This window comes from Bombus vancouverensis, chromosome 5 (genome assembly GCF_051014615.1).
Source record: "Bombus vancouverensis nearcticus chromosome 5, iyBomVanc1_principal, whole genome shotgun sequence".
Classification (NCBI taxonomy): domain Eukaryota; kingdom Metazoa; phylum Arthropoda; class Insecta; order Hymenoptera; family Apidae; genus Bombus; species Bombus vancouverensis.
In genome coordinates, this window is record NC_134915.1 from 17,634,580 (window position 1) to 17,660,447 (window position 25,868).

The 25,868-nt window shown below is 36.1% G+C and overlaps 6 protein-coding genes across 12 annotated transcripts; 4 read left to right on the forward strand and 2 right to left on the reverse strand.

Moving 5' to 3' along the window:
• The first annotated feature begins 1,126 nt into the window (after positions 1–1,126).
• On the forward strand, positions 1,127–13,643 carry pps (protein partner of snf). 7 transcript variants are annotated; one of them, XM_076618419.1, is made up of 16 exons: positions 1,127–1,546; positions 1,872–2,136; positions 2,205–2,465; positions 2,627–2,880; positions 2,941–3,094; positions 3,181–3,474; positions 3,595–4,257; positions 4,381–4,623; positions 4,693–4,863; positions 4,951–5,075; positions 5,212–5,594; positions 5,659–6,029; positions 6,148–6,615; positions 6,704–6,846; positions 6,940–9,867; positions 10,602–13,643. In XM_076618419.1, the coding sequence occupies exons 2-16, from the start codon at positions 2,010–2,012 to the stop codon at positions 11,553–11,555; spliced, it is 7,539 nt and encodes a 2,512-aa protein (XP_076474534.1). In that variant the 5' UTR covers positions 1,127–1,546; positions 1,872–2,009; the 3' UTR covers positions 11,556–13,643. The 7 variants fall into 7 exon arrangements, with proteins under 7 accessions (XP_076474534.1, XP_033193467.2, XP_076474535.1 ...); XM_033337576.2 differs by having other exon boundaries at positions 1,127–1,429; XM_076618420.1 differs by having other exon boundaries at positions 1,127–2,136; positions 5,662–6,029.
• A 426-nt stretch (positions 13,644–14,069) lies between these two features.
• On the forward strand, positions 14,070–18,773 carry OstDelta (oligosaccharide transferase delta subunit). Its single transcript, XM_033337619.2, has 11 exons — positions 14,070–14,223; positions 14,668–14,876; positions 15,103–15,234; positions 15,430–15,590; positions 15,702–15,835; positions 15,955–16,330; positions 16,539–16,718; positions 16,789–17,011; positions 17,094–17,306; positions 17,646–17,817; positions 18,051–18,773. Exons 1-11 carry the CDS (start codon positions 14,214–14,216, stop codon positions 18,191–18,193), a joined length of 1,953 nt encoding a protein of 650 aa, XP_033193510.2. The 5' UTR covers positions 14,070–14,213; the 3' UTR covers positions 18,194–18,773.
• Positions 18,621–19,406, reverse strand: LOC143302661 (dynein regulatory complex subunit 2-like). The gene is made up of 2 exons (XM_076618461.1): positions 19,085–19,406; positions 18,621–18,989 (listed from the first exon to the last, which is right to left on the reverse strand). Exons 1-2 carry the CDS (start codon positions 19,274–19,276, stop codon positions 18,825–18,827), a joined length of 357 nt encoding a protein of 118 aa, XP_076474576.1. The 5' UTR covers positions 19,277–19,406; the 3' UTR covers positions 18,621–18,824.
• A 616-nt stretch (positions 19,407–20,022) lies between these two features.
• Positions 20,023–20,747, reverse strand: LOC117158586 (dynein regulatory complex subunit 2-like). The gene is made up of 2 exons (XM_033337649.2): positions 20,454–20,747; positions 20,023–20,389 (listed from the first exon to the last, which is right to left on the reverse strand). The coding sequence occupies exons 1-2, from the start codon at positions 20,684–20,686 to the stop codon at positions 20,023–20,025; spliced, it is 600 nt and encodes a 199-aa protein (XP_033193540.2). The 5' UTR covers positions 20,687–20,747.
• On the forward strand, positions 20,582–22,444 carry LOC117158570 (uncharacterized). Its single transcript, XM_076618565.1, is given in 4 exon segments — positions 20,582–21,560; positions 21,563–21,600; positions 21,797–22,077; positions 22,210–22,444. Coding segments are annotated over 4 exon segments (456 nt in total). The 5' UTR covers positions 20,582–21,499; the 3' UTR covers positions 22,286–22,444.
• Positions 22,445–23,652: 1,208 nt separating this feature from the next.
• On the forward strand, positions 23,653–25,116 carry LOC117158572 (uncharacterized). The gene is made up of 4 exons (XM_033337635.2): positions 23,653–23,764; positions 23,852–24,096; positions 24,259–24,438; positions 24,530–25,116. The coding sequence occupies exons 2-4, from the start codon at positions 23,852–23,854 to the stop codon at positions 24,537–24,539; spliced, it is 435 nt and encodes a 144-aa protein (XP_033193526.1). The 5' UTR covers positions 23,653–23,764; the 3' UTR covers positions 24,540–25,116.
• Positions 25,117–25,868: the final 752 nt, after the last annotated feature.

The window sequence follows — 25,868 nt, forward strand, 5'->3', positions numbered from 1 at the left end:
CAACCTTGTACCAACTTTCTTTCGTTTCTTTGTTTTATCATCCCGTCCCAGTTCTGTATGGAAAAAACATAATGCATATTCGTCTATAAAAAAGTCTTATAATATATATTATCAGAAGATCAAACAAATATTGTTTTAAAACCGAAAATACCTTTGACTACTTATTAAATAGAGGTTATGCTATATATAAGTGGGACATTTATCAGACTACCTTATTGTTTTATCCGTAATGACTAACCATTTTCTGCTAACTGTAAATAGATTCTTCCAACTTTTCCGTATATAGAAAATAATTCACGAATTTTCGTGATATTCATGTATTTAGGTATATTAGATAAATATACAATTCCAGGTTTTTTTCTTTTCACTTTCGATGTATTATCGAGTTTTACATCCTCTATATTTTCAATGTTTTCCACTTCCATATCCATATTTTGTAAGCACGAATAAGTAAGAGTAAGAACTAATGCTATCTTGTGCGAGTAACAAACTTTAGATGACACATGCGACACTGCAACACACAAACGTGGTTCTTCGGTACTCCCTGCTTCTTGCTTTGCTATACTTTCATCTATCCAATTTTTAGATAGCCGTTCTCTACTTCTAATTTATCGTTATTCCAAGTTTGGCATCAAGCTTAATACGATCTATCAAATATGCTAGAGACGAAAGAGATGAAAATTGATTTTTTATTATTTAACTCATATGTACGATATATGATAATAAATAAGACATATCTCTATTGTTCTTTTTTAGAATATGTCTTCGACTATATAAAAATTTCCGTTTTCGCCTAAGATTTAACAAGAAAAATGAGAAAAAATAGGTCAGGATATGTATATACAATGTAATTTATAACTGTGATTGAAAATTCTCTATATTATGATCAAACATCATTTCTTACAATTAGGTAGAGAATTTGGAATACGAGAATAGTATCGGTGAAAAGTGTAAAAGCTAATGATAGCATAAACTGGAAACTGATGTACTGCAAATGAGAAAAATGAGAAACAGTTATGGAACTAAGAAAAATGAAATTTTTATATCGTCAGCCACGATTAAATGTGGTGTATTTAGCGCGGCACATATAGCGCTAGTGGTTTGCTCTTCTTGTTGTTGCGCAACGAGGAGCGCGCAGCGTCTCAGTATGTGCAGGAAGGTACAAGTGCGTTCGTAACATCATGTATCGTTGAAAAAGTCATTATTTTTCTGCTAGTTACGTTATTTTGACCAAAGTTTCGCTGATGAAGTTCCATACAAGTAATTCTCCTATGGAATAACTTAATAACAACGAAACAACGACGGATGTCTGAAAATTTTCGGGGAACGTTACTTGGCTGAATCAAACAAAATGGCGACTATCCTTTTCTTGGCGGTACTGTTTACTTGACCGTGAACGTTATGTTCTTTACAAAGTGTGACATTAAAGGTGTTGTGTATTTAACTACTCTGCTATTAATTAATATCACTTTAATTTGATATTTAAAAAAAAATCTTGTGCTGTTTATTATTTTCAACACCATTTTCGCAATCGTGCATTAATAGAGTAGGTAACAACGCGACAAACACGAATAAAACGATAATACTACATATGTATGTGGTTATGAGTGTGTGTGTGTGTATATACCATAGTTTTTTTATTACTTGCTATTTTATTTTTTCTCCATTTCTTCTGATTTTTGATATTGATGTATCTTAAAAAATTTATTCTGTGAGATTCGCAACCTATTTCGATGTCTTACCCGGCAGCTTCAATTACATAGCAACGATATTTCATTTTCATTCAACTAAGAACGTGGCGAATTAATTGGCATTCTTGTTTATCTCTTCTACTATCGATGCTTGTTCGAATGTTTGCTCTTCTATTTTAGAAGTGTATATAATCTTTCATTCTTTCGGATACAACGACTTATTGCTGAAACGGATGCAACATCTTGCAATTGTCCTTTTTGACAAGACGGTTTGATTAAAACAGTAAATACCGCGACAGTAATTTAGCTTAGAAAAAAATGTCTAGCTCGTACATTATCGAGCCACAAGAGAGCGGATCAGGAAAGAAGGATGATACATTAATTATCATTGTCAATGATGATGGTACTATATCCGTCGACCAAGAAACTTTGCAGACTTTAATTAGTAAGTTACATTATTTGGATAAGTTGGATTGTCAACTGTAAATATTGAATATTCGTATTGATTTTCAGTGAATCAATCTAATGCAAATGTCAGCGTTGTTAGAGTAGGACAAGCAGAGACAGACACAGAAAATGGAGATATTACATTAACTGTAGATCCTCCAATGTTTACATCTGCTGCAATTAATTCTGGTGGTACATCTACTGATGCAACCAGTTTAGTCGATCCTTTTATGGAAATGGATCCAGAACAGTTGGAACGATTAGAGACAGCTTTACAAAGTGAAGAGGCAAAACAAATTCTTGGAGAAAATGTCACAGCTATGCTTGGTATTTTTATTATTATTATTATTATTATTATTATTATTATTATTATTATTATTATTGTTGTTGTTGTTGTTATTTCTATTCTATAATATACTGTATTGTTAAAATTATATTATTCATACCACCTTTCCATTCATATATATAGCAATCGCTACATTTTATAGATATGTTAACAGTAGAGGAACAACAAAACTCTATAAGATATAGCGTTAAGTTGGATCACTGCTACACAAGTAGATTATCACCTTCTGATCCAAAACCGAGGGATCCATTGCCTGTTATCGATTCACCTACTTCCGACGATGGATTACAATACTCGCATCAACATTCACCTGCTCCTGGAACATCCAAAACATCGTCCCCTGTCGGCGAAGCTGAGAATACTGTCGTGATCAAGCCAAAGGCTACAACCAAAACTGTGAGTATTTAGGTAGTTTGAGAGAACCGAATTAGTCAATTGTTACGATATTTATCTTAGGGCAAACCAGTTGGTCGGCCGCGAAAAAATATCCCCCCGACTCCTGTTCCTACCTGTAATAGCAACACGAGATCGTCGACCAATATAGCAAGTACGCCTAAATCTCTCGGACACCCGGTTCCAAGGAATTTATTGCAGCAGGGTGTTGGAAAACGTAATCATACTGTGCTGTTCCATCAAATTTATCAAAAACACTATTGATATCATAATAGCTCTTATTACTCTTCTTTCTTTGGTTAGATCAAGGAAAATCTAATGACGAGGATGAAGAAGAGTTAATGTCATCCAGTGAATCATCCGAGTCAGAACCACCATCTGACAATGATTCAGATTTTGGTCCACGAGGTCCTAGAAGAGGTGGTATAAGAGCTAGAGGCGGTAGGAAAGGGCTTACTACCAGAGGAGGAAGTATGGTAGCTACTCGTAGAAGAGGGCCCAACAAACAAATGGATATGGAACAAGTTCGCCGATTAGATATGGAAATGGCTGCTGCTGTAAATGCCATGAAGAGTCCAGAGAAAGATGAAAAATCAGGTATGAGAGTAGCAACGCGAGTCATGACTATATGTTCTATGATAGTTATTTGCATAAAATGACAATAAGGCGCGTGAACTAATGGTAGATTAAAGACGGTTTTATCTTTTCTTTCGATAGGAGGATTTGGTTTCGTTAAAGGCAAGAGACAGCTTAAAACCGTTATTGGTCGGAAGAAAGAGGAATCGCAACGCAACGAATCGTCTTCGATAATAAATCAAGATGTGTCGGTTAATTTTGAAAAACCGCTGCAGACGACGAACCAAGTTAAAGCGAATTTGATCAATGCTAATATGGTTAAAGGCGACATGATTCTCACAAAACCAGGACAGGGAAGAGCTAATCAAAAAGTTACTTTTGTACAAAAGCAAGTGCTTATGAAGTCGAATGACCTTAAAAATATCGACGTAAAGAAGCAGGTGATTCTTCCTAAAGGGAAATTTTTTAATCAAACCGGAACCAAGTTCTTCGCGACCAAAGATGGCAAACTGGTCCAAATACCTGTAACTACTAAAACTATAACGTCAAACTTATCGATAACGCAAATGAAAGGAGTGATACCACAAGTGTCATCAACACAACAGCCTGCCATGATACAAACTCAGATTTCAAATGTGCAACAGCAGCAATCGCAACAGTTGGCTAAAGTGACGACGCCTGCTGTTATTTCAAAAATTAAATCTTGCGATCCGAAGAAAGAGAAACGAAAATCTGACGGTCTGGAAAGTATTACGAAAATAGAAATCGATACCAATAAAACAACAGAGATCAAAGTTTTTGATGGTTAGTAAGAGTAGCTTATTTACCTGTAATACCTTATTTCCCCTATATATTATTCTCATTGATTATCTTACTCAATACACTAGATATATGAAATATTTCACTTAAATTTTAACCTGCTTTTAGGTATGAAAAAACATGCAAAGAAAGAGAATCGTAAATCACCAGCGTACATGGTGGATACTTTAGGTCCTGCTCTTTTTTCAACCCCAGATATTATTCGTCGTGTTGGTTCGAATGGTGATTCGAAAGTACAAGAAAATATAGTAACACCGTCTGTAGCTGTTGTCTCTTCTGGAAATTCTCTTATGCAAGTAACACATTCACCGTCATCATCGTCGACATCACCCATAACATCAAATCGTTCAGGTTTGTACTTGTATATGTAGAAAAAAAATTGTTATACGTTCAAAATTATTCAAAATTTTGTGATTAAAGGTATTATTTCTATGTCTTCCGACCGAACTACACATTCTGAAACTTCTATCTCCACGGAAAAGCGAGAAAGTCACGATTGTTTGGTAGAAAATCATGAAGCAGAGTCTAAGCCGGGTGTAAAATCAAACGCATCAGAAGAATTACAACCAGCTCTGGATTCGGGTAAGTCGGGTAAGATACTAATCTTAGATAAAAGATGTGTTGAAACAGTTGTCATGTATATGTATTTATCATTCTAATCTCGAATATCTTTTGTAGGCGCTATAGAAGGCGAGGAACATCTACTAGCTACATTAGAAATGGAAGCTAGTAAACATGAAGAGGAATTGCTGGCTGAAGCGTTATTATTACAAGAAGAACTTGGAGTCGACTTGGCTGAACATGTATTAAGATTTTTGTTTTTAATAGCATTAGTGTTTTAATTGGAGGATATAGTATCGAAAACTTAATTTTTATTAGGAAATAGAATCGGTTCTCTTTTTTCATTTTTAACTTTTCCGTTATCCTTCAACTGTATAGGCTGCGCTTGTGGAACAAGGAGGAAGTGTTGCGTCGGAGTCGATAACCTCAAATAACATGCTTATTCCTTCCTTGATCACATCCGAGCAAGAAAGTGCTAAATCGCTGGATCCTTCTGCGACAATAATCGTAACAACAACTATGACAAGCACAGCAACAGTTGCAACGATGGCAACAACTAGCGCGAATACAAATGAACTTAAAGAGGCAGGGAAAAAGTTTGTCAAAGACGATAAGGAACCTATTCAAATTATTCGTGGTGGACGAGTAATTACGTTACCTCCCATCGAAGCACCAGCTACCAGAAGCAAACGGTTACAAATTAAAAGTACTGAACCTATCCAAAAATCATTTGAACCTGCTAAACGGATGGAGAAGCACGGGTACGTAACCAAGCCAAATAAAACTAAATTATATAATTTTCAGATTATATTTCATATTTGCTAGAAGTTACAGTGTACAAACAATGCAACAAAGGGCATCGTCGCAGTCCATCAAACACGAAATTCGTGCGAATATAGATCAAGGTGAGAAAAATGAATGCGCAATTCGGGTGGAAGAAGAAAATATAGAGGAGGAAGCTGAAGAAGAGGAGGATGAAGAGGAGAAAGATATAAAAGAGAAAGATCGGAAACAGGTCGGTGAAGAAGACGAAGAAGAGGAAGAAGAAGAGGAAGAGGATAATTCAGATTCAGAAGATGATCCTGATAGACTTTGGTGTATATGCAAAAGACCGCATAACAATCGTTTCATGATTTGTTGTGATGTATGCGAAGACTGGTTTCACGGAAAATGCGTACATGTCAGCAAAGCAATGGGTAAGACGAAAAATACTGTAATTATTTTGTATAAATAATGCGATTGTATAAAGCATAAAATATGTATATATCGAGTTCTTAGTTCTATTTTCTACTTTGTTTCCTCTCTTTTATCTAGGTCAACAAATGGAGGAGAAAGGAATAGAATGGGTTTGTCCAAATTGCGCCAAAAAGAAGGACGAAGAGATAAAAGCTAAATCGAGTACCCAGAGTGCTTCTGGAAAGCAACGGATTCAATCTGACACTGTATTTGAGAATACAAAAAACCTTCCCACGGTTAATCAGAGTTCATCTACTGGAGAAACATCGCCTTTGATACAATCTGGTTGTGACTATGGTGGTGTTCAATATTCTAGTAGTATGCAATGTGTCGTTTGTAAAAAAGAAGCAAGAAACTCGAGCATTTACTGTTCCGACGCATGTATACTTGCACATGCCCAAGAAACATTGACCAAAGACAAACCAATACCAGGACCAACAATTAGTCCAAAAGGAACAAGGTCGTCACCGTTCGACCCTGCTTCAAAGTCGAAATCCGATGCTCGAGTTATCGTTTTTGAGAGGAAAAGTGGAAGAATATTAACTGGTAGCTTAAATATATATATTCATGGCGTTTATATTCACGGGAAAGGAAAAGAGATATTTCTATTCATCGTTGTCGTTGTTCCTTCAAGGTTCGGACGCTCCTACAAGATCAAATTTGCGTACATGGTTAAAGGAACATCCTACGTTTGAAGTGGTTGGGACGAATAATCTTGGTGCACTGCAAATAGGGAAAACGATTGCGACTATTCAACCACAAGTACCTGGTAAAACAGTGAGTATAGAGATTTTCTTTTGAATTGTTTGCTTTTCATGGTCTGTATGCTTTTTATTCTCATGCTAAATGTTTAATAAAATGTGATTTAAGACAAAGTCTGCACTACTGTCACCCGCAAAAGGACAAAATCTTCCGAAGATGACGTACGCGAAAGTACCAGGTTCTAAGCAAATGATTTTGACAGCAGGAAATAAAAAATTTACACTTATTTCTGGTGGACAACAGCAGCAACTACAACTACAGCAACAACAACTACAGCAGCAACAACAACAACAACAACAGCAAACTCAACCGACAAGTACAAAATCAATACAAATGAAACAAACGTTATTGCCAGGGTCAAACAAGAGTCCTTTGTTATTAAAAACGACAAAATTGATTACTCAACCACAAATAAAGCAATTGGGTGTTGCTGTGTCACCGAAACAAACACCAAATGCAAAGAAGCAAGAATCAAAGCAGGCAATCATACAATCGAAACAACAGCAGATTAAACCAAGCCCACCAAGAAAACCTGAGACAGAACCTATAAGATTAAATATACGGAAAACTTTGACAGAATTGTTATCTAGCCGTATAAAAGAAACCGAAGATTTGAAACTTACCGACGAGGAAATAGCGGACCTAGCGTATAATATCGAATTAGAGTTATATAAATATTTCAAAGACACCGGTGCAAAGTACAAAGCCAAATACAGAAGTCTCGTATTCAATATAAAAGATACAAAGAATCTAACATTGTTTAGAAAGATAGCTGATAGATCGTTGACGCCGGATGCGGTGGTGCGGTTAAGTCCTGATGAAATGGCCAGTCAAGAATTGGCTGAATGGAGGGAGAAAGAAACAAAGCATCAGTTAGAAATGATTAAGAAAAACGAATTAGATTTAATGGCTCAGGCTAAATCTATCGTCGTTAAAACGCACAAAGGTGAACAAATAATCGAGAATGATGGTGGTATCGATCATGTGGATCCAAAAACTCCGGTGCAAGATATCGTGACTGCATTGAACAGTGCTGACAGCATAAGTTCGACCGTGGATGATATGGAGAAAGATTTGGAGAAGGCAATCGACGAGGAAAGATTAAGAGGCAAGGAAGATGCGAAAAAACTGAGGAACTTGGATGATAAGAAAAGGAAGGAAAAAGACAAAGATAGAGGTAGGGAGAAAGAAAGAGATAAGGAAAAAGAAAGGGGAAAGGAGAAGGAGAGTAACCGTTCAAAGGGTGCGAGCGATCGGCGTGGTAGAAGTATCAGTAGAAGTAGACATAAGCACGGTAGAGACGATAGGGAACGTAGTAAAACTAGAGAGAAAAGCAGAGAACGGAGGTCTCGAGATAAGGAAGGGAAGCGTGAGCGAGAAAAAGATCGTGATAAGGAAAAAGAACGAGATCGCGAAAGAGATCGAGAGAGATCCAAAACTAGAGATCGGGAGAAATTAAAGCTCCGCGAGAAAAGTAGCAGAGATAAAGCTAAGCAAAAAGAGAAGGACAGGGAGAAAGAGAGGGAACGGGAACGACACAAAAGCAATGAAAATATTTTGAGAAGTCGCAGTAGTGGTTTTGCTTATTCTGAATTGAAAAATGTTGATAAAAGAGAAGACGAGAAGAAAAGAGAGATGGAAAAGAAAGAGGAATTGTCAGGTTTAACGGGAACATCGGCCGGAAAATCTATCGAGGATCGGCTTTGGCGGCATATCGAAGACGAAGCAACTACCAACATCATTGATGGGAATGATTCGGACGTGTCAGACAGAGAACCTTCTTCAACGGTTAATATCAAAACACCAGACATTAACGAAGAAATTGATAGAGAAAGAGAACAGGAATCATCATCGACTGTCGAGGGTGAAACTCCGAAAGCAGGAGGATGGCAAACGGTTTGGAGGGGTTTTGTTAACATGGTGGATGTTGCAAAATTCTTCATCACCGCACAAGAGGTGAGTGGTCATGCGAAAGATTTGATGGACGATCTACCAGATACAGTTGACGTTGTTGGCCGAATAAGTCACGAAACTGTTTGGGATTATATTTCGAAGATGAAGAAGACCGGTTCGAAAGAGATTTTGGTAATTCGACTTACCGCAGCGAATGACGAAGAAAAGATTCCGTACATAACGCTGTATAGTTATTTGAACAGTAGAAGTCGACTTGGAGTCGTTGGGAATGTTTCTAAGAATATAAAGGATTTTTATATAATGCCATTTTCAAATCAGAGCACGATACCTCAGGTTCTCTTACCTTTGAACGGGCCTGGCTTCGAAGAGCACAGACCGCATCTTCTTCTAGGAATCATTGTTCGCAACAAAAGAAAACGACCCGCTGGCATATCGTCTACAGGCATACCGATGAAATTATCGAAGAAGGATGCCGATCGAAGTTACACGCCACCTTTAATAGGTGCCTCGAAAGATAAGTCTAGCAATGGTAGCAACGCGACGATCATCGTATCTACCTCTGTTACCTCTACCGCAACACCAACGATATCATCACCTTCCTTGGCAACCGCAACGAGTACATATCATAAAACATCGGCTACCACGGTCAGCACGACCGAGTCTACGAAAGAAAAACAACATCCCGTTACTCAAACCACTCTTGACAATTTAAATAGAGCACATATAGGAATGTCGAGGAGTACGTTACTCGATACTGCGACCATATGTAAAATAGTCCCTGAATTGTCGTCAAAGATCGATCTTACTTCTTCGCCTGGTAAAGTACCTCTCGAGGACGATGGTGACGAGCCGTATAGTCCTGGCCAGATGGACGAGGAAGATATTGATCTTGACTTACGAACTTGTCCTACATCGACATCAGTAACCACAGTAGCTCCGATATCTGGTTCACTGGGTATTCACGATGTTAGTACACTCGATAATGGTATCATTTCTTCCAGTAAAAATTCGACCGAACTCCAACGAAAAATGGAAGAATTAAATAGACAAATCGAAGAACAGAAGCAACAAATACAGAATATTAGTTCTTCATTTCTCGGTGAATCAACGCCTACTTTGCCGGTGAGAATTTTAACAAGATTTATTTTTTATAAAATCGAATGTTATTGTTTTTCCTTTTATCCTATTGTAAATAAAATTGATTTCAATTCTATCCGGATATCCCCTTCCTATCCTCGAGCTGCTCGGATTTTTACTTCTTGCCGTAAACAAATTTCACTGAGGTTTTTTTACCTCTGTCTGGGAGGGAGGGGCAGGAGATATACTTTTTTTCTTTTCTTTTTACTTCTTTTTTCACCTAAACTTATCTATTTGTACAATTGTATAAATTTCATTTACGATTTAAAACGATCACGTATTTCGAATCCCTACGTGTCATTACGATTACAAATACAAATGGCGTACGTTCTCTATAATTTTCATGTTCGTCGTTATCTTCTGGCAAAAGAAAAAGGAAAAACATATTAATACGCGACATATATTAAACAAGTAGTAGAAGTCTGCCAGTAGCTCTAGGTCCTTTCATTTCCGGTCTTCATTTCAATTCTTCCTTCTGTCAACTGATATCAATTAGTATGGTTAAATCTAAAACAATGTCGGCGGAGATTGGTGGTTTGAAGTTAAGATTGTACTTTGTTTATTGCAAAGAAATTAGTCGTGTCATACGCATTTAATTTTCCGAATACAGTGATTTCTTAATACGTCCGTAGAGGATATCGAAATTGAAAGAAAGATAAGAATGGAGTTACAGACTGTGTAACATTTCTAACGTTGTTGTGGTTTTGATGGTTTTTCAGGGCTTAGGGCTGGACCCACCGCCCAGCGATGAATGCGAAGAAGCTTACAGTCCTTCGGACACGAGATCGTTTACACCACCGCCACCCACGGGTATTTCAAAGTTCACTCAACCGATTCTCGAAAAAGTCTCAAACATAACGATACCTCCAAATTTACAAGAGATTTTAGCAAACGTCAAACGACAAGAGAGCTCTAAAGTAGACCCGTATTTACCTTCTAAACCTAGTGCCACGTTCTTAACTACTGCAAATTCTTCGATTTACCAAAATTCGGAAAAATATTCCTCATCGCCTGGCGTAAAACTTACAATTAGCGGATTAAATAAATCCAATTCGGAGAAATCTATAGTGGAATCGTCATCTAATCATCGAGAATCGATTTCAAAAGAGAAAGAAAATAAGGGTACTTTGAGCTCATTAAGCGATTTGGATTTAATTAGAAAAGCAGAAGAGGAATTAGCGGCCGTCGCAGCTGCATCTGCCGCAATAGTGCCAGGAAACAGGGTTACCGAAAATTCTGTTCCATCGAGTTTATCTGGAACAACAACAGCTCTTCCATCGATCATGGGAACCACTACGTCTCCATCGTTAATCTCTCAACCATCTGCAAATCTGTCAAGTTTAACTTCGACGGGTTCTCCTACTCATGAAGGGATTCCTTACAAAAATCCCTTCCCAGAACCTTTCAAACGAAACATAGCCCCTGAACAGCCGAAACCCCCAGGTCTCGAAGACGAGGATTTCCCTCCGTTTCCATCTACGCCACCAAACTTGGAAAACAATGTATCTAAAACGACATCTTCTCATTCAAAGTTCGTTCCAAAGAGTGGCATTGTGTTAAGCGTTAAACGGAAAGTTAACGACGACGTTCCTCCTACTTCTCCTTCCTCCTCGACCAAAATAATAAGAATGAAATCTCGATGGGGCCAGGGCCCATCGGAATCGATCGATTAGCTACTATATTATACAAGGAGGACAAGCTTTTCCCAATGAAAGGTTAATATTATCAAGCATTTCCATTTAGGAAGTGGAACGTCTGTTATGTATCCCAAACTTTTGCGTTGAGCAATGTAACTGTATATTCGGTTAACCCTGGCTAAATTTGAGTAAATTTGGTACAAAGACATGTCATTGGATTGTTCTTCGACTAGAATTCGTTGGCTGGTGACTATTAATACGAAAAAAGGACAGAGAAATTCTTTATTGTGTATCATTAGTTGTTAGTCATATTTTCCTACCAAATCGATGATCTTGGTATAAACGTAAAAGCGTTTATTATTATCTGATACGTAAAAATCGATCTGTTTCACATGGATATTTGATCCTGCGAACCATCTGCGTTTGCATGTGTGCGTGTGCGTGTGCGTGTGTGTCGCGTGTGCGTGCGCGCGCGCGTGTGTGTGCCTGTGTGCCTGTGTGCCTGTGTGCCTGTTTATGCTACATGCGTGTGCGTATGAGTGCGATGTGTGTAGTATTAAAATCAACAAAAAAGGCAGAAAGCAAGGACTTTAAAAAATCAAACATTGTCGAAAATGCTTTGGCACGTAAGGTTATGTTGTAAATACCAAGGCGATAAAAGTGAACGCTCTTTTTCGTTCATTAAGTCCTTCGCTATGTGTATATAGTCTCACTAAAAATACTGTAATATATTGTTTAAATTTACTCGAAAGATCATGTAATACGGTGCATACGTGTTACATGATCTGTCAGTGTATATATATATATACATACACATATACACTATGTGTCTATATATAAATATATATACACGTAAATATACACACTATATATATGTATATATAAGTTAATTATAAGGATCTACGACCGACCAATGACTTTATTTTTCCGATCAGCACGTTTGTACATTTGTTTGTACGGTTCATTTATACGCCGTGCATCTTTTTAACAATTCATAAATATAATATGATACTTTTAAGTTTGTAATGCTTCATTCGGGAAATTGAACGTTTATGCAAAGGTGTAATCGTAGATTCTTTGACATGCATACGGTTCAAATGCTTCAAATTCACTACGGCTACATTGTCTTTATTTTTCCATTTTCAATTTGAGATCTATGAAGAAACTAACCAAAAATCGGCGATCTCTCGTTTTTCCTATTTTTGATGTTCGTTATAAGTTTGTAGGTACACATTGATAGTGTCGCGGCGTCGCATGGTTAACGCATATTGATGCACTACTACTACTGTGCTATTATTCTTACATTATCCTCCCTTCCATTGAATTTCACTTTATTCTCTTCGTTCCATTTTCTTCCTCTCATCGATGCGATTCATTCAACTACAATCTATCTTTGATTCGCTTACAAGTAATACGAAATATTGCTTGAAGATCGAAGACCTATTAGATATTACAATGACAATTATATGTAAATACGGTTTCGATTTAATAACATATTGCTGAAAGTATGCAATTGAAATGGAAACTTATATTGATTGACACACACTTGTATGAACAATGTATGTATGTGTATCAAAAGGAGACAAGCATTTTGATCAAAAGGGAGATCGTGCAATTTTCATTATTCTTACACAAAATCTTAATCATTGCACGAATATATCGCTCTTTTCATAAACGAAATCCTGTGTACGTTTAGCTATATTCGTTTTATACAGACCAATTATCGTTAAATTTAAGTTTTGTACACATTTTTGAATAGTGTGACACAATAACAATTCATTGTATAACGACATCATTATCGCTTTCGTTAATGTTGTTTTTATTATCTTTTATTACGATTAATATGATTGCTATTGCATATTGTCATCTTTATTGCTTCGTTATCGTCATTGGTACTGATAGTGTAATTAAAATCATCACTTATTTGTTAGTTAATCATTAGAATTATCGTTACCGTAATTCTACGTTATAAAGGTAAAGTCGATGATTAACGTAATTAATTTTGATCGTAATTATACATGCAATTATATGCAGATTATTCATTGTTGAGTTTTCTTAAAACGATTTCGAAGAAAATCAAACGTTTTGAACCGTCGGCACTATAAAAAGTACTATGAAATTCGATTATTCGTTATACGTTATTTTAAACCAAGATTCTTAGAGCCAATCAGATTTTGCGTCTATAAAAGCTCCAATCGCGCATATTTGTATACGGTATTTTAAAGTAGGATTAAAATTCTTCACTTTTTTAATTACAAATTCTCCAAATTCTACGTGAATATAAATATAATCACAGTAAATTTTGTGGCTTTTTTTTTTTATGTGACATTTTCAGTAGAAAAATTCATAATTTATAATATTCGGCCATTGCACGACGTTGAAACGGAGACATCTGAAGAAATTAACTCTCATTATTAGTAAAATATTACTGATTCAAATTCGAGCATTTTGATATATTTTAACTGGTTATCCCATAGTGATCATACCAATGAATTTTTAGTAAACTATGCACGTACAATTGATTGAATATTACCATATAATTTGTGCGCATGCTTTTTACTAAACATACTTTTGTTTTGCCAACTACTTCCGGAACGGAGAGTCGTCCATTTTTTCGTACACGCGCAATGGGTAAAGAGCCATTTTGTTCGGAGCAGCAACGTGGCAGCCGGTCTTCCCGGTCTTCCTCCCATAATGAACATTCGTGAGTATTATTTAATGGTATACTGTTTTAGGATATTTTTTAGATGAATTTAAATACAAGCCTTTATAGATATTTCTATTCTTCTATAATAATGATACTTCGTCCTTTGCGCTCAACTCCTATATCCCTGATTCTTTCGATCAACTATACTTTCCATATCTTATTTTTATTGCGTTTATTCTAGAGTTTATTTCATTACTTTACTTTTCAAAAAAATGATATTCATACGTATTTTCTCTTTTAAGTTTAGTAGTCGTTTTTATATTAGCTTCATAATAACAAATAATAATGCACGGTACATGATACACGTACAGTTTACATTTCCATCAGTCTTCCGAGAGATTTGCATAATTTTAATATTTAATTTAAGTATAACCACAAATATTAAAAATAATCAAAATAGAATCTCAGTTGTCATCTAACTGTGACACAACTTTTTTTCAGTTACACCACTATTAGTCATTACTATCGGTATAACAAGTTGCTTCTCGGCCACCGAAATATTACAATCGACAAACTCCTATTTAACAACGGCTGATAGGGTTCATTTAAAGAAGATACTTGAACCAGGCTTAACATCAAATGATGTTGCACTTACATATTATGCAGTTCATGGATACACATTTCTCAAAGAAGTTTTGCCAAACAAACAGGTTAGAAATACCATTTTAATGAAAATGTTTTATATTGTACTTAAATATATTTAACCGTATATTATTTCTTAGTGTATATAAAAATGTGCAGATATATGATGATATGTTTTGCCGTAATTGAAATATAATGATTTCTTGATTAGTCTTACTGATCAAATTATTTATATACAGAATGTTTCGTACTGATCTTTTGTCAATATTTTAACAAGGTTCTTATAATTTTTAGGATATTTGTAACTTTCTAATAAAAGTTATACAAGATGATAACAATATCACAACAGAAAAAGCTTTTTATATTGCATCTACCTGGCGAAATGTGGGAAATTGTCAAACTAATCCTCCGTCTAATATTATAAAGGTTTGCATCTTTGAAAAACTAAAGCATAAACTGTTAATTAATCTTTAAACGACTAATGATGTTTAGAAACTTTCGTTCTACTGGATTTTTATATTGAAGAAAGCTATGCTTACTGAAAAAAAAAGAATTCATCATATGCATTAGCAAAAATTTCGTTTATCAGAGATATAAAGGGAAATTGTTTTGTTTAAATAGGTACTGGTGAGTGCGATAGAGAAAGAGACTTTGAGTATGGTAGAATTATACTATGCAGTAAGCGGCTTGACTGTTTTATCGGAAAAATTATCCCGTGAAAATGTGGATAATGTAATTAAGACAATACAAAATACATTGCGAAAGGATGATAATTTATGGAAGTATGGCTTACTCTGTTTATTTTTAAACTTATAGTTTGTTTCGTTTTCATTAAAAATTATACAAGGTTCGTCGCTAACCATCTAAAAAATTCTAATTTGTATTATGAGCAGCTTGGGTTATACATTCCACATCGCTTCAGATCTTGGTGGTACCTTTGGTTTTGATCGTATCGAAGATGCGATTATTCAGGCAGATGAGGTAGATGGACAGTATTTGCAATTCGAAGGTGGTCTCTCTGTAACCAGTGAGTACTAAGTGTGTTATCTGATTAGTACTACGACCTGCGACACGTTACAAGAAATGGAATTGAATTCTGTACAATCTCGACTGTGGTTAGTAGAACATACTTTGTTTGTTTCTTAGGTTTCCTAGTAAATGGTATTTTTAAACTATCCAACACGTTGAAAAAGAAACCGCCATTAACACCTCAGCAGATAGTAAAAATGGCTAATTATCTTCTATCTCGACGTTCCGTACAGACACCAAGAGGCGTTACAAGTTTGCTTTCAGCATTAACGACTTTGGCAAACAATGATTTTGAGAAACCAACCTGTGTAATATTAGCCAATGAAGAAATCAGCATTTCTACGCAACAGCCCTTTGTCACAATAAGAGTTTGCGATATACTAGGCAATCCGTTAACCAACACGTTTAAAGTGATTGCAAATTCTGCAACAAGAGTCGGTGATGATGTCGTTATATTCAGCAAACAAAATTTGCAACCCTCGTCAACGGATAGGTAAGCGTTAAACTTTCACCGCCTTTCCCCAATACTTTACCGGCTCGAATTTTCTTTTTCAAGTCGGTTATACCTTGGGGTAAAGTATTCGTGTTGGTGCTACCCTTTGATCTTTCATTAAAATCATGGAAAAGATCAAGAAGCTCAACAAACAATTTTTCGTGATATAGAAGGTACAAAGTATTTTAACATGATCATTTAATTTTAGGACCTTATTCATGATGAACTTCATGGAAATGAAACCAGAACGTGGATTTTACAAGATATCAGTCACTGCTGGTTCGGTAACGAATACCGTTGTGGTGAAAGTTCTTTGCGAAGTTGTAGTTGATCATATGGAAATTGGTACTGCTGATGCTGATCAAACTACTCAACCAAAGCTTACACGGTAATTGAATCGAGACGATAGATTTAAAACCATAAATCGCATATGTTCATTCGATAAATATTGATTACAGAGTGCATTTCCCTGAAAAATTGTCACAAAAGATTGAGGCTGACTCTCAACAAAAATTAGTTATGCGGTTTCTACTAAAAGATGCTGCTAATAAAAAACCTATGCGCACACATCAAGCATTCGTGCGGCTTTCTTCTGCGTCTATTTCAAACAACGATAAAAGAGGACATGAAATTTTGTTTGTTGCTGAAACAGATACATCACATCTTTATAAGTTCGATATGGTAGTTGTACACTCCTTCTGTCATCATTCTGGTGATCTCTGTTGAAATTGTTTAAACATCTCACTATTAGAACGTTTTATAGCCGGTGGGAGGAACAGCAGCGAATTTTGACTACGAAAGCGGGGACTATAATGTGGAATTGATTGTCGGTGATGCAGTACTGAGTAATCCTTTTCAATGGACAGTGGCAACAGTTAGCCTGAAGTTCCCTGAACCGTCTTCGACTGAACGAGCGGATAAAAATGTTTTTTACAAACATAAATCCAACATTTACACGACTAAGCCGGAAATAAAGGTATAACAGTGTGTTTTACAATTACTCATTGATTACGAATTGGTAATTTCGTATACAATAAAGACTTCGAATTTTGCAGCAATTCTTTGGCCATATGTTATTCTGTGCCTGATAGAACCAATGCTCGTTAGTGATAGTAATCATTTTAAGATTCTGTCACCTCCTTAACATTGGAAAAGAATTATCGCTGTCGAGATATCTTTCTGTTGTTCTAGATCAAATTCTGTTTAGAATGAATGTTTACATTCACATATTTCGACGGACATTTCTTTCAATTCGAAATTTTTATTGAACTTCGTTATCAATGGGTTGATTGATAAATATATCGGTATGTTGCAGCACATGTTTCGTAAACCCGAGAAGAGGCCTCCCGCCTTTGTTTCAAATTTATTCACCGGTTTGTGCTTAGCACCAATTCTCTTATTGCTTATTTTATGGGCTAAACTTGGAGTGAATATATCAAACTTTCCATTTTCGATTAGTGCTGTGACGTTTCATCTCGGATTGGGAAGTGAGTAACATTATATAATATTCATCGTAATATTATTTAAGTATAGCGTGCCCGATATCTGACAAATTATAGTTTTCAGTTAATTTGCGATAGCACTTCGGGCATAAAAGAAAAGTGAAATTTTCGCAAGTGTAATTATCATATTATAGTTGTAGCCCAATTTTCACGACACATAAATAACCGCTTATTTGTAATTCTTAACTGCTTCATTTACTATTTTTGTGTGCTTTCAGGTATTTTCACACTTTCCGGAGTATTTTGGTTAAAATTAAACATGTTCGTTACTCTTCGATATCTGTTCGGACTTGGTATTGTTACATTCCTTGCAGGCAATAAAATGTTGTCACGTATAGCGCATAAACATAAATTGCGTTAACTCGTTAGACCACAATGATATTTTTATAATCGTTTCCGGAACTTAAGTTATTTGACATGAAGGAGGACAAGAGAAATCCAGGCAAAAGCATAAGACTGGCTTCGCTAGAAATAAATCACCGGAAGTAACGAACGAACGAATTTGTTGCTGCCGGTATTTTATGATGAACATCGCGTCGATATTGTGTAGCGTAAACTACGATCGGTCAATACTACCGATAAGCAATATGCATATATATTTTTCATCGTAATCATATGCGAAATAAGTTAGATTTGTGATTATAATGAATTATTGCAGCTATGAACAATTCTATTTATTAAAAACAAGCTGTACTCTACACGTCTCATGTTTATCGGTACACTGTATGCTTGTTATAGGAATGCATAAGAAATTTGAAATTCTTACACAAATTGTTCATATTACTGCATTTTTGATTCTTTATTATGATCTAACGTTTATGATCTCATGTAAATACGTGAGAATACCTCTGAGAAGAAATTGATATAATCACGTCATTTTCAATGGTATACGAGTACCACCATCACACTTGTACTTGATGATAATAAACCGATTTTTGGTAGACCTTTGTTATGTGTACTATTCATTGATTTGTCGAAATATATGCTTCGAACTACATCGGACTTGTCTCATCAATAAAGTAGCGTTTCATCAATTTTCGTAAATAGTTCGCTTGTATCAGTAACTGGCATTTTTCTGTACGTAATTCTTTGGTGATTATTTGCGCAAAATTTAGTCGACGCCAAAAATTAATGAGATATTGAAAGTCTTTCATAGTCTGAAAAAAATTGTTGTTGGAGTGGTTACAAAGTGATTACAAAGTGGTTAGAAAGCGAGTTAGTAAATACGTATAATAGTAAACTAAGACCTAACTGTTTGAAATGGAAGGATATTGTTATCGGTTGTTGGTAATTGCATAGGATGATTATCAATCATTGGAAGTACTTTTTCATCTTGCGTCTCGTATTTTCGACACATTTGCATATAAGCGAGTATACGTTCAGCTTTGATCATCAAATCTTTCATGTATTTTACACTGTGATTATATTCCTTAGACATCGTCATTGTTTTATGTTTATCTTTCTTGCAACCTAATAAATCACTCACTGTCACAATCTACCGCTACCTGGTTAACCACTTGCACTAGAAAGACGTGCCACGCACGTCGGGATGCTTCCGTTCCAAAATCGCCAGCGACGTGTATACCACGTCGATAGGCATTTGTCGCGTGTTATATTGTAGCACACGGCACGTGCAACCGTGAGTTTATTGGTAGCGTAAGTGGTTAAGGGAGAGATGTATCGAACATATGTACCAAAGATAAAACGTTCGTTCGTCTCTCGATAGGCATTATAAAAGAAATTTGATTCTTTTGTCATTTCTTGTAGTTCAATTATAGATTCTATCTTGTAAGAATTAATCTTGCTACGAAATTTCATGATCTCGTCGAGAAGAATCGCGATACGCATATTTTGTTGAGTTATCATTTGTTGATCGGTCTGATCCTTTTTTCTGACAATCTCATAACCTTTTCGTCGATCTTCTGTACCTATTAGGGAGGGTATATGTATATGTATATACGAGTGAGAGAGAGAATAATATCTACATACTTTTACGATAATCAGAAAAAACATTTCGCAAATCGTTCCATAGATTCTCTAATCTTTTTTGAAGTTGCGTTGTAACTATCCTTTTTTCGTTTTCTCTATCTTCCACGAATGTGTTGATTTTACCTTAGAATTGGAAAATGTATCAAATAATTTAATGTCTGAAATCGTTGTCCCGAAAGTAATACGGTATCCTTTTAGTAATCAAGAAAGAGATAATCGTGTGAGAATGATATATGATTCTGCAAGCATGGAAAACGTTAGTAGGTAATATATCTTACTAATGGCAGTACTTCTCGCGACATTCGTTGCATTTTCACCTCGATGATTTAAGAACAAGTTAATTTTCCGTAAAGCAGTTTCTTTCTTATTTCGATAATAATTGATATTTTCAAACTGAAAGGTTTTATCGGCTAACGCCGTTTTCATATTTCCATAGAAGAGCGTGTCGGCCTCTGTTAGTCGAGTTTCGTGTATTTCTAAGGATCGATCGATTATCTCTACGTGGGCACCATTAGCCGTTCGTCGTTGATTTTCGGCTTCTTGCAGACTGTCCAATAATAAGCCGATGCTGTAGAGGTACAGGGGATATCTATAATATATTCCAATGGGTCGTTTATCACATCGTATCGTACCTGTAGTCCTTGAAGTCGAAGGCATGTTCTAGAATTTGCCAAGTTATGTCTATCTTCTTCGAGATATCCGGCATTTTTACGCGCGTAAGCATTTCTCTCCAGTAATGTCGATTACGTTCCGTATTCAAAGCGCTGAGCTTAAGTTCACGTAAGAGCGTTTCTCGTTTGAAATCTTGCTCTGATTTCTGACCGTTTGATTTGTTCCGTGTTTTTCGCTTCGATTTAGGAGCCATTTTATCGTTTAAGTCAACCTTCGCCAACACGCTCTTACGATCTTTTTTCTCTTTCCTCCACGTCTCGTTACAGATTAGCCTATATCCTTTACGTTTCGATTTTCATCTGTAAACGTACGACTCTCCTTTTTCGACCAATCGAGAATATCTCTTTCGATATTATCGATATTTATTATCATCTATCGTAACGGTTACTATTGTATTGCTGGTAAAGTAGTTTTCAACACATTGAAAAGGCATATCGTACGATACGTAACAATCGTTATCGCGTCGTTACAGATGTTCGATATCGCATAATTGCTGGATAAATGCGTGAAATATGCCTGGTCTAATCATCCTCTCAAATTTCAAATGATAACCGTAATATCGTATACGTAAGCGTTTTTACATACAATTCTCTAAAGATGTTGCGTCTCATTCCACTCATCTCGCTCTGCCTTCTTCCGTGATTCGTACATCGGTATTGGAATCTTCAAGGCCATGGAATTAAAGAATCGACTGTTTGCACTGTTCAGTGAAAGCCGATAGTTAGCACGCTGTCTCGTAGTCTTTTTTTCGAATTCTCCGTGAGTGTCGTCTTTCATATACGATATCCAATTCTCAGTTTTAATACTGTTTCATAAATAAAATGCATAAACGCTGCATCGTGGCATCGAATTAAGGAAGAATGCGATGAAAAAGATTCGGTAATTTTAATTGGTCGCGCCGATTAAAAGAAAGGGAATACACCTAAAAATGGCTCTTAATAAGTCGAAGAGGAGGAAGGAGATTTGCTAAATTCCGGTTCTAAAACTAGAAATAGGCGTTAATGATATGGAAGGGATAAAATTTGCGCTTCTCATATATAAAGGCGATTCGCGCGGTTTCAAGCATCGGAATATTTTCTTTGTCGCGAGTCTGTCAATCTTGACGAGGTTAGTACTCATTGTTTCTCATTCTCGCACATAACGATTTTTTACGATTCTTTGTTACAATTTTCATCCTTACGAATTTCCATATCTTCTCGGTTCCACGTTCTTTTCCTTATTCTTTTTTCCTCCCCTTTCTGTCCTCTTTCCTTCTTTTCGTAACCACATGGAAAATTCTAATTTCGTCGTCTTTGCTTTCTAGATGAAGTCGTTTTACTTTTTTATACTGGTGGTATTGCTCGTTGATCCGATTCGTATGTTATCGATTGCGCACGGAGGAAATCGTCTCTCTATTATACGGGACGATCAGATTGTGGAAGGAAAAGCGATTCGCGTGAAAAGAGCTCCCGTGTCTCACTTGCCTTTGCTCGCGGGAGCAGCCTTAGTTGGTAAAAAAGCACTTTTATTGGGCGGTGCCGCCGTTGGAGCAAAGGCCCTTCTTGGTGCTGGAATTGTTGGAGCTGGTTTGTACAAAGCTAAATAGTGAGTATATTTTCAGGGTATTCTATATATGTATATGTATACATTTATTTTAGTAGTTTTCTTTTACTGTCAATCATGTTTCTTGTTTAACGTGTATATATAATTTTGATGAATTTCTTGGATATGTACCAGTTATGGCGGCGGTTATGGAGGTGGATATTCAAGCTATCACTATGTGCCATACACTTACGGACCAAGTTGGAAGTAACGTCTAATCTTCATCAATACAAGGATAACAATTTTGGAAAATAATTTTGTCGTTATTCACACAATTACTTCGGCACGCGATAAAGAGTCGATTTATAGAAGATATTGGTGTATCAAAATTTGTCTTTTATGTTTTAAAATATATTATTTTATATTGTAATATATTCTAAGTTTGTTTCTAACACAATTTACTTATAAAAGAATAAAAAATGTTATTTATTACAATTTAAATACGTACGTACACGGTTAGTACGAGAATAAAAAGAGGAAAGAAGGAAAAAAAAGAAGGAAAAGAAGGGAACAGAAGTCATTTTCTTGTTATTCCTAAAATGTACCGTTTCATCCATAGCGTCACGTTTTCAGCTTTTGTTTTGTTCGCATTATTCGCTAGTTGAATGTTTCGATCTCGTAACTCGTAATGTACAGCGATAGATTTAAGTATTTGATTGTACGGCAAAACTCGAGTACGAGAAGAATTGATCAATCGGTTCATATACCAAGGTGAAGCACGCGGTTAAAAATGTTACGAGATGGATTTCCATCGACGAATACCTAATGACTCGAAGCATTGTAAAAGCAAGCACTTTCTTATCCGTCTTTTCTCTTACTTTTGCAACCTTTTTCTTTTGCGATCCGTATTCGTTATTCTTGTCACGCGCTACTCCGTTACCTAATTCATTGAACGATTGACATCTGGAAATGTAAGTAAACCGAAAATGATAGAAATGGATTCATTACTATTCGGCGATTGTTCGTTAAACTTGCGACACTTGCGATTAAAGGTGCGACCCGGTGTTACGTTAACAAACGTAACATACATACATTATTTGATATGCGGATCGATTGATTTTGTTCTCCTCGTCTCGTATATACATATATACGTAATTAATTATTATTATTATTATTTATTATTAATTATATCAGCTTAATCGTTGTGTATTAACTATCTTATTAAATTATTTCTTTTTTAGCTCAACCGTTAGAATCAATCACGGAAATTAGAGATGCTACCAACGATACGTTTAAGCGAAAATCGCGTTAGCTCACTGTAATATACGCGTGTGAATTTTTGTACATCGTTGATAGACGATAAAAGGAATCGCAGTTCACATTCGCTGCACATTTTATGCAGAGAGTGGCATCTTATGAAATTGTACAAACACGTAGCTTAGAATAGCGAAAGGGACAAGTATCGTAATACAGAAAGGCTACGAGCTTTAAGAGCTTTTCACCGATATTTTCACCTCATCGTTGTGTCGCAAGTGGTTCGAACGTGGTGAGAACGGAGTAGTGTAACATTTAAAAAGGAACACGAACGTAAGTTGGATCGTTTGAGTGGGTGGGAGAATTCGTCGTTTCGAAGGTAGGCAAGCCTCTATATAAAAACAAAGGAGGCTATCGAAAAGGTACCATACGAGTTAAAAACGTACGCTTAACATTATTCCTAGGCCCCTCGTACGAAATACAAAGAAATACGACGGTAAGGCAACGAGAAATCCATAAGCAACGTAATTATTTTATTCCGAAATACTTTTAACGGTGATCTTTCTTCGTTTCTTCTCGCCAGATGCAGCCAATTAGCATTGTGGTTCTTGCTGTTGTTTGTTGTTATATCGTACCATGTATAATAGCCAAAGAAGACGCTTTACCATCGACAGAGAGCCGTTCCTCGATTCTCGATCAATCTGTTGGTCAATTAGAAAATGAAGAATATTCGGGTGCTACGTTGAACAGGCAAAAAAGAACGCTTCTGCTGAAGAAAAAACTTATCGGTGCAGGACTCTTGGGCTTCGGCTTAGGTGCCGTGAAAGGGTAAAAGAACAATATTTCCATCCGTAAAGCGAACCTTTACTTAAGAACGTTTCTCAAATTGTAGCTAGTTTGTGTCAGTTTCTATGAATATCTATCAGATATCTACAAAAATATCTACAAAATGCTTGGTTTAATATCTTGTTTTTATTTTATCACTTCCAGGTACAAGCTTGGTTATAAGACGGCTCCAGAAGTTCATCATGTTTATGTATCGAGTCCTCCAGCATCCGTAAAATACGTTGAATACGTTGACAAACCTGTCTTCGTGGAAAGAATAATTGAGAGGCCAACTCCGGTTTTTAAACCGGTACATGTCGAATACAGGGAATCTTCTCCTTACGGGTAAGCTTAACTTATGGCAAAAGATCGCCGTTTTTCTGCGTGTGATATGCTAATCAAATTTCGTTCCTGTTTCCTACATTTTTTTATTCAGGCCTTGGTAATGTCAATGGAAATCATCAATCGGTGCAAGTAATCACGTAAAATTGGCCAAAAATAATAATCCAATAGCCGGCATAGACCAACAAGAAGAAGTTTGTAAAGTACCAGGAAATTTCTATCAAAACGTCTTCGTATTGGTTTATTTTCATGTACACACGCACGCCTATGCAATTATGCATACGTTCAAGACTCATCGTACAATAGAACAAAACAATATTTTATACTATACTCGACGTTGTATTCGTGACTGGCGATCTAAAATTTAAATTGATGCGGTATCATACTGTTTTATTGCTTAAAATGAATTATTGCGTCAAGACGAATACAAAGTAACATCGTCTCTTTAATTACCTTAGAGGGAAAAGAAAAGGAGTACATAGAAAAAGAGTTTCATTTTCTTGTATCATCGATCAAATTTTACTTTCCATGCGTATGTTCTGCTCCACGTTTTGCGTTAATTTATCGCACCGTTCTTAGCCGCATCGTTGCGTAGAACGAATTACGGATACGTGGTTCATTTGTCAGATGATTGATTTAAATGGCTTAATGTTAAATAAACGCTCGTATTTTTACATCTTATTATCGATCACGATTCTTTCCAATATACATATATACGTGTTATAAGCTTCGCGATGCGAAAAATTCGTTGATAATCTCCTAATAATTTTTCGCTCACGAACGCTTGCAACATTATAAAATGTCCATCTATACATTATGTGCGCTATATACACTTATTCGTACATCTAACACACAAATTATTGCACGATCACATGAAACACGTTTGCACGTGCTGTTTTATCGTAATTAATTGCGTGTGAGGTCGCGCACGGACGCAATTTTTAATTGGCGCGTTTAACGTCGCATCGTTCGGTTTATTAATCTTCTTATCCTTAATCTCAAAGTACACATTACGTTCGAAAAATTCGCGAAATTAATCTTTACGATAGGTAATTGCACGATTGGAAATCGGAAAGAGGGAGAGAAAGGGAGAAGGGAGAGAGAAAGAGAGAGAGAGAGAGAGAGAAAAATACCTACGTCTTTATATTGTAGGTTTTTGAATTATTGTCGACGACGATTCGGGGACGACGATGTCGCGCACACATTCATGAGAAAATAACGAACTTCTTCTCTTGCTGTACGGAAATGGTGCGAATACGCTTAGTTGCTTGCCAAATTGCATGCAATCCCATTACAGTAACAAGGTATTTGTCTCGCGTGTTGTCTCGTTTCAGCAAGATTTTTAAGAACAATCTTAACGATAAGATTTTGCTTTGTTGGATTGTTCGCAGCATTATGCATCTTATGTAGAAACACGCAACGTTTCGTTCCAA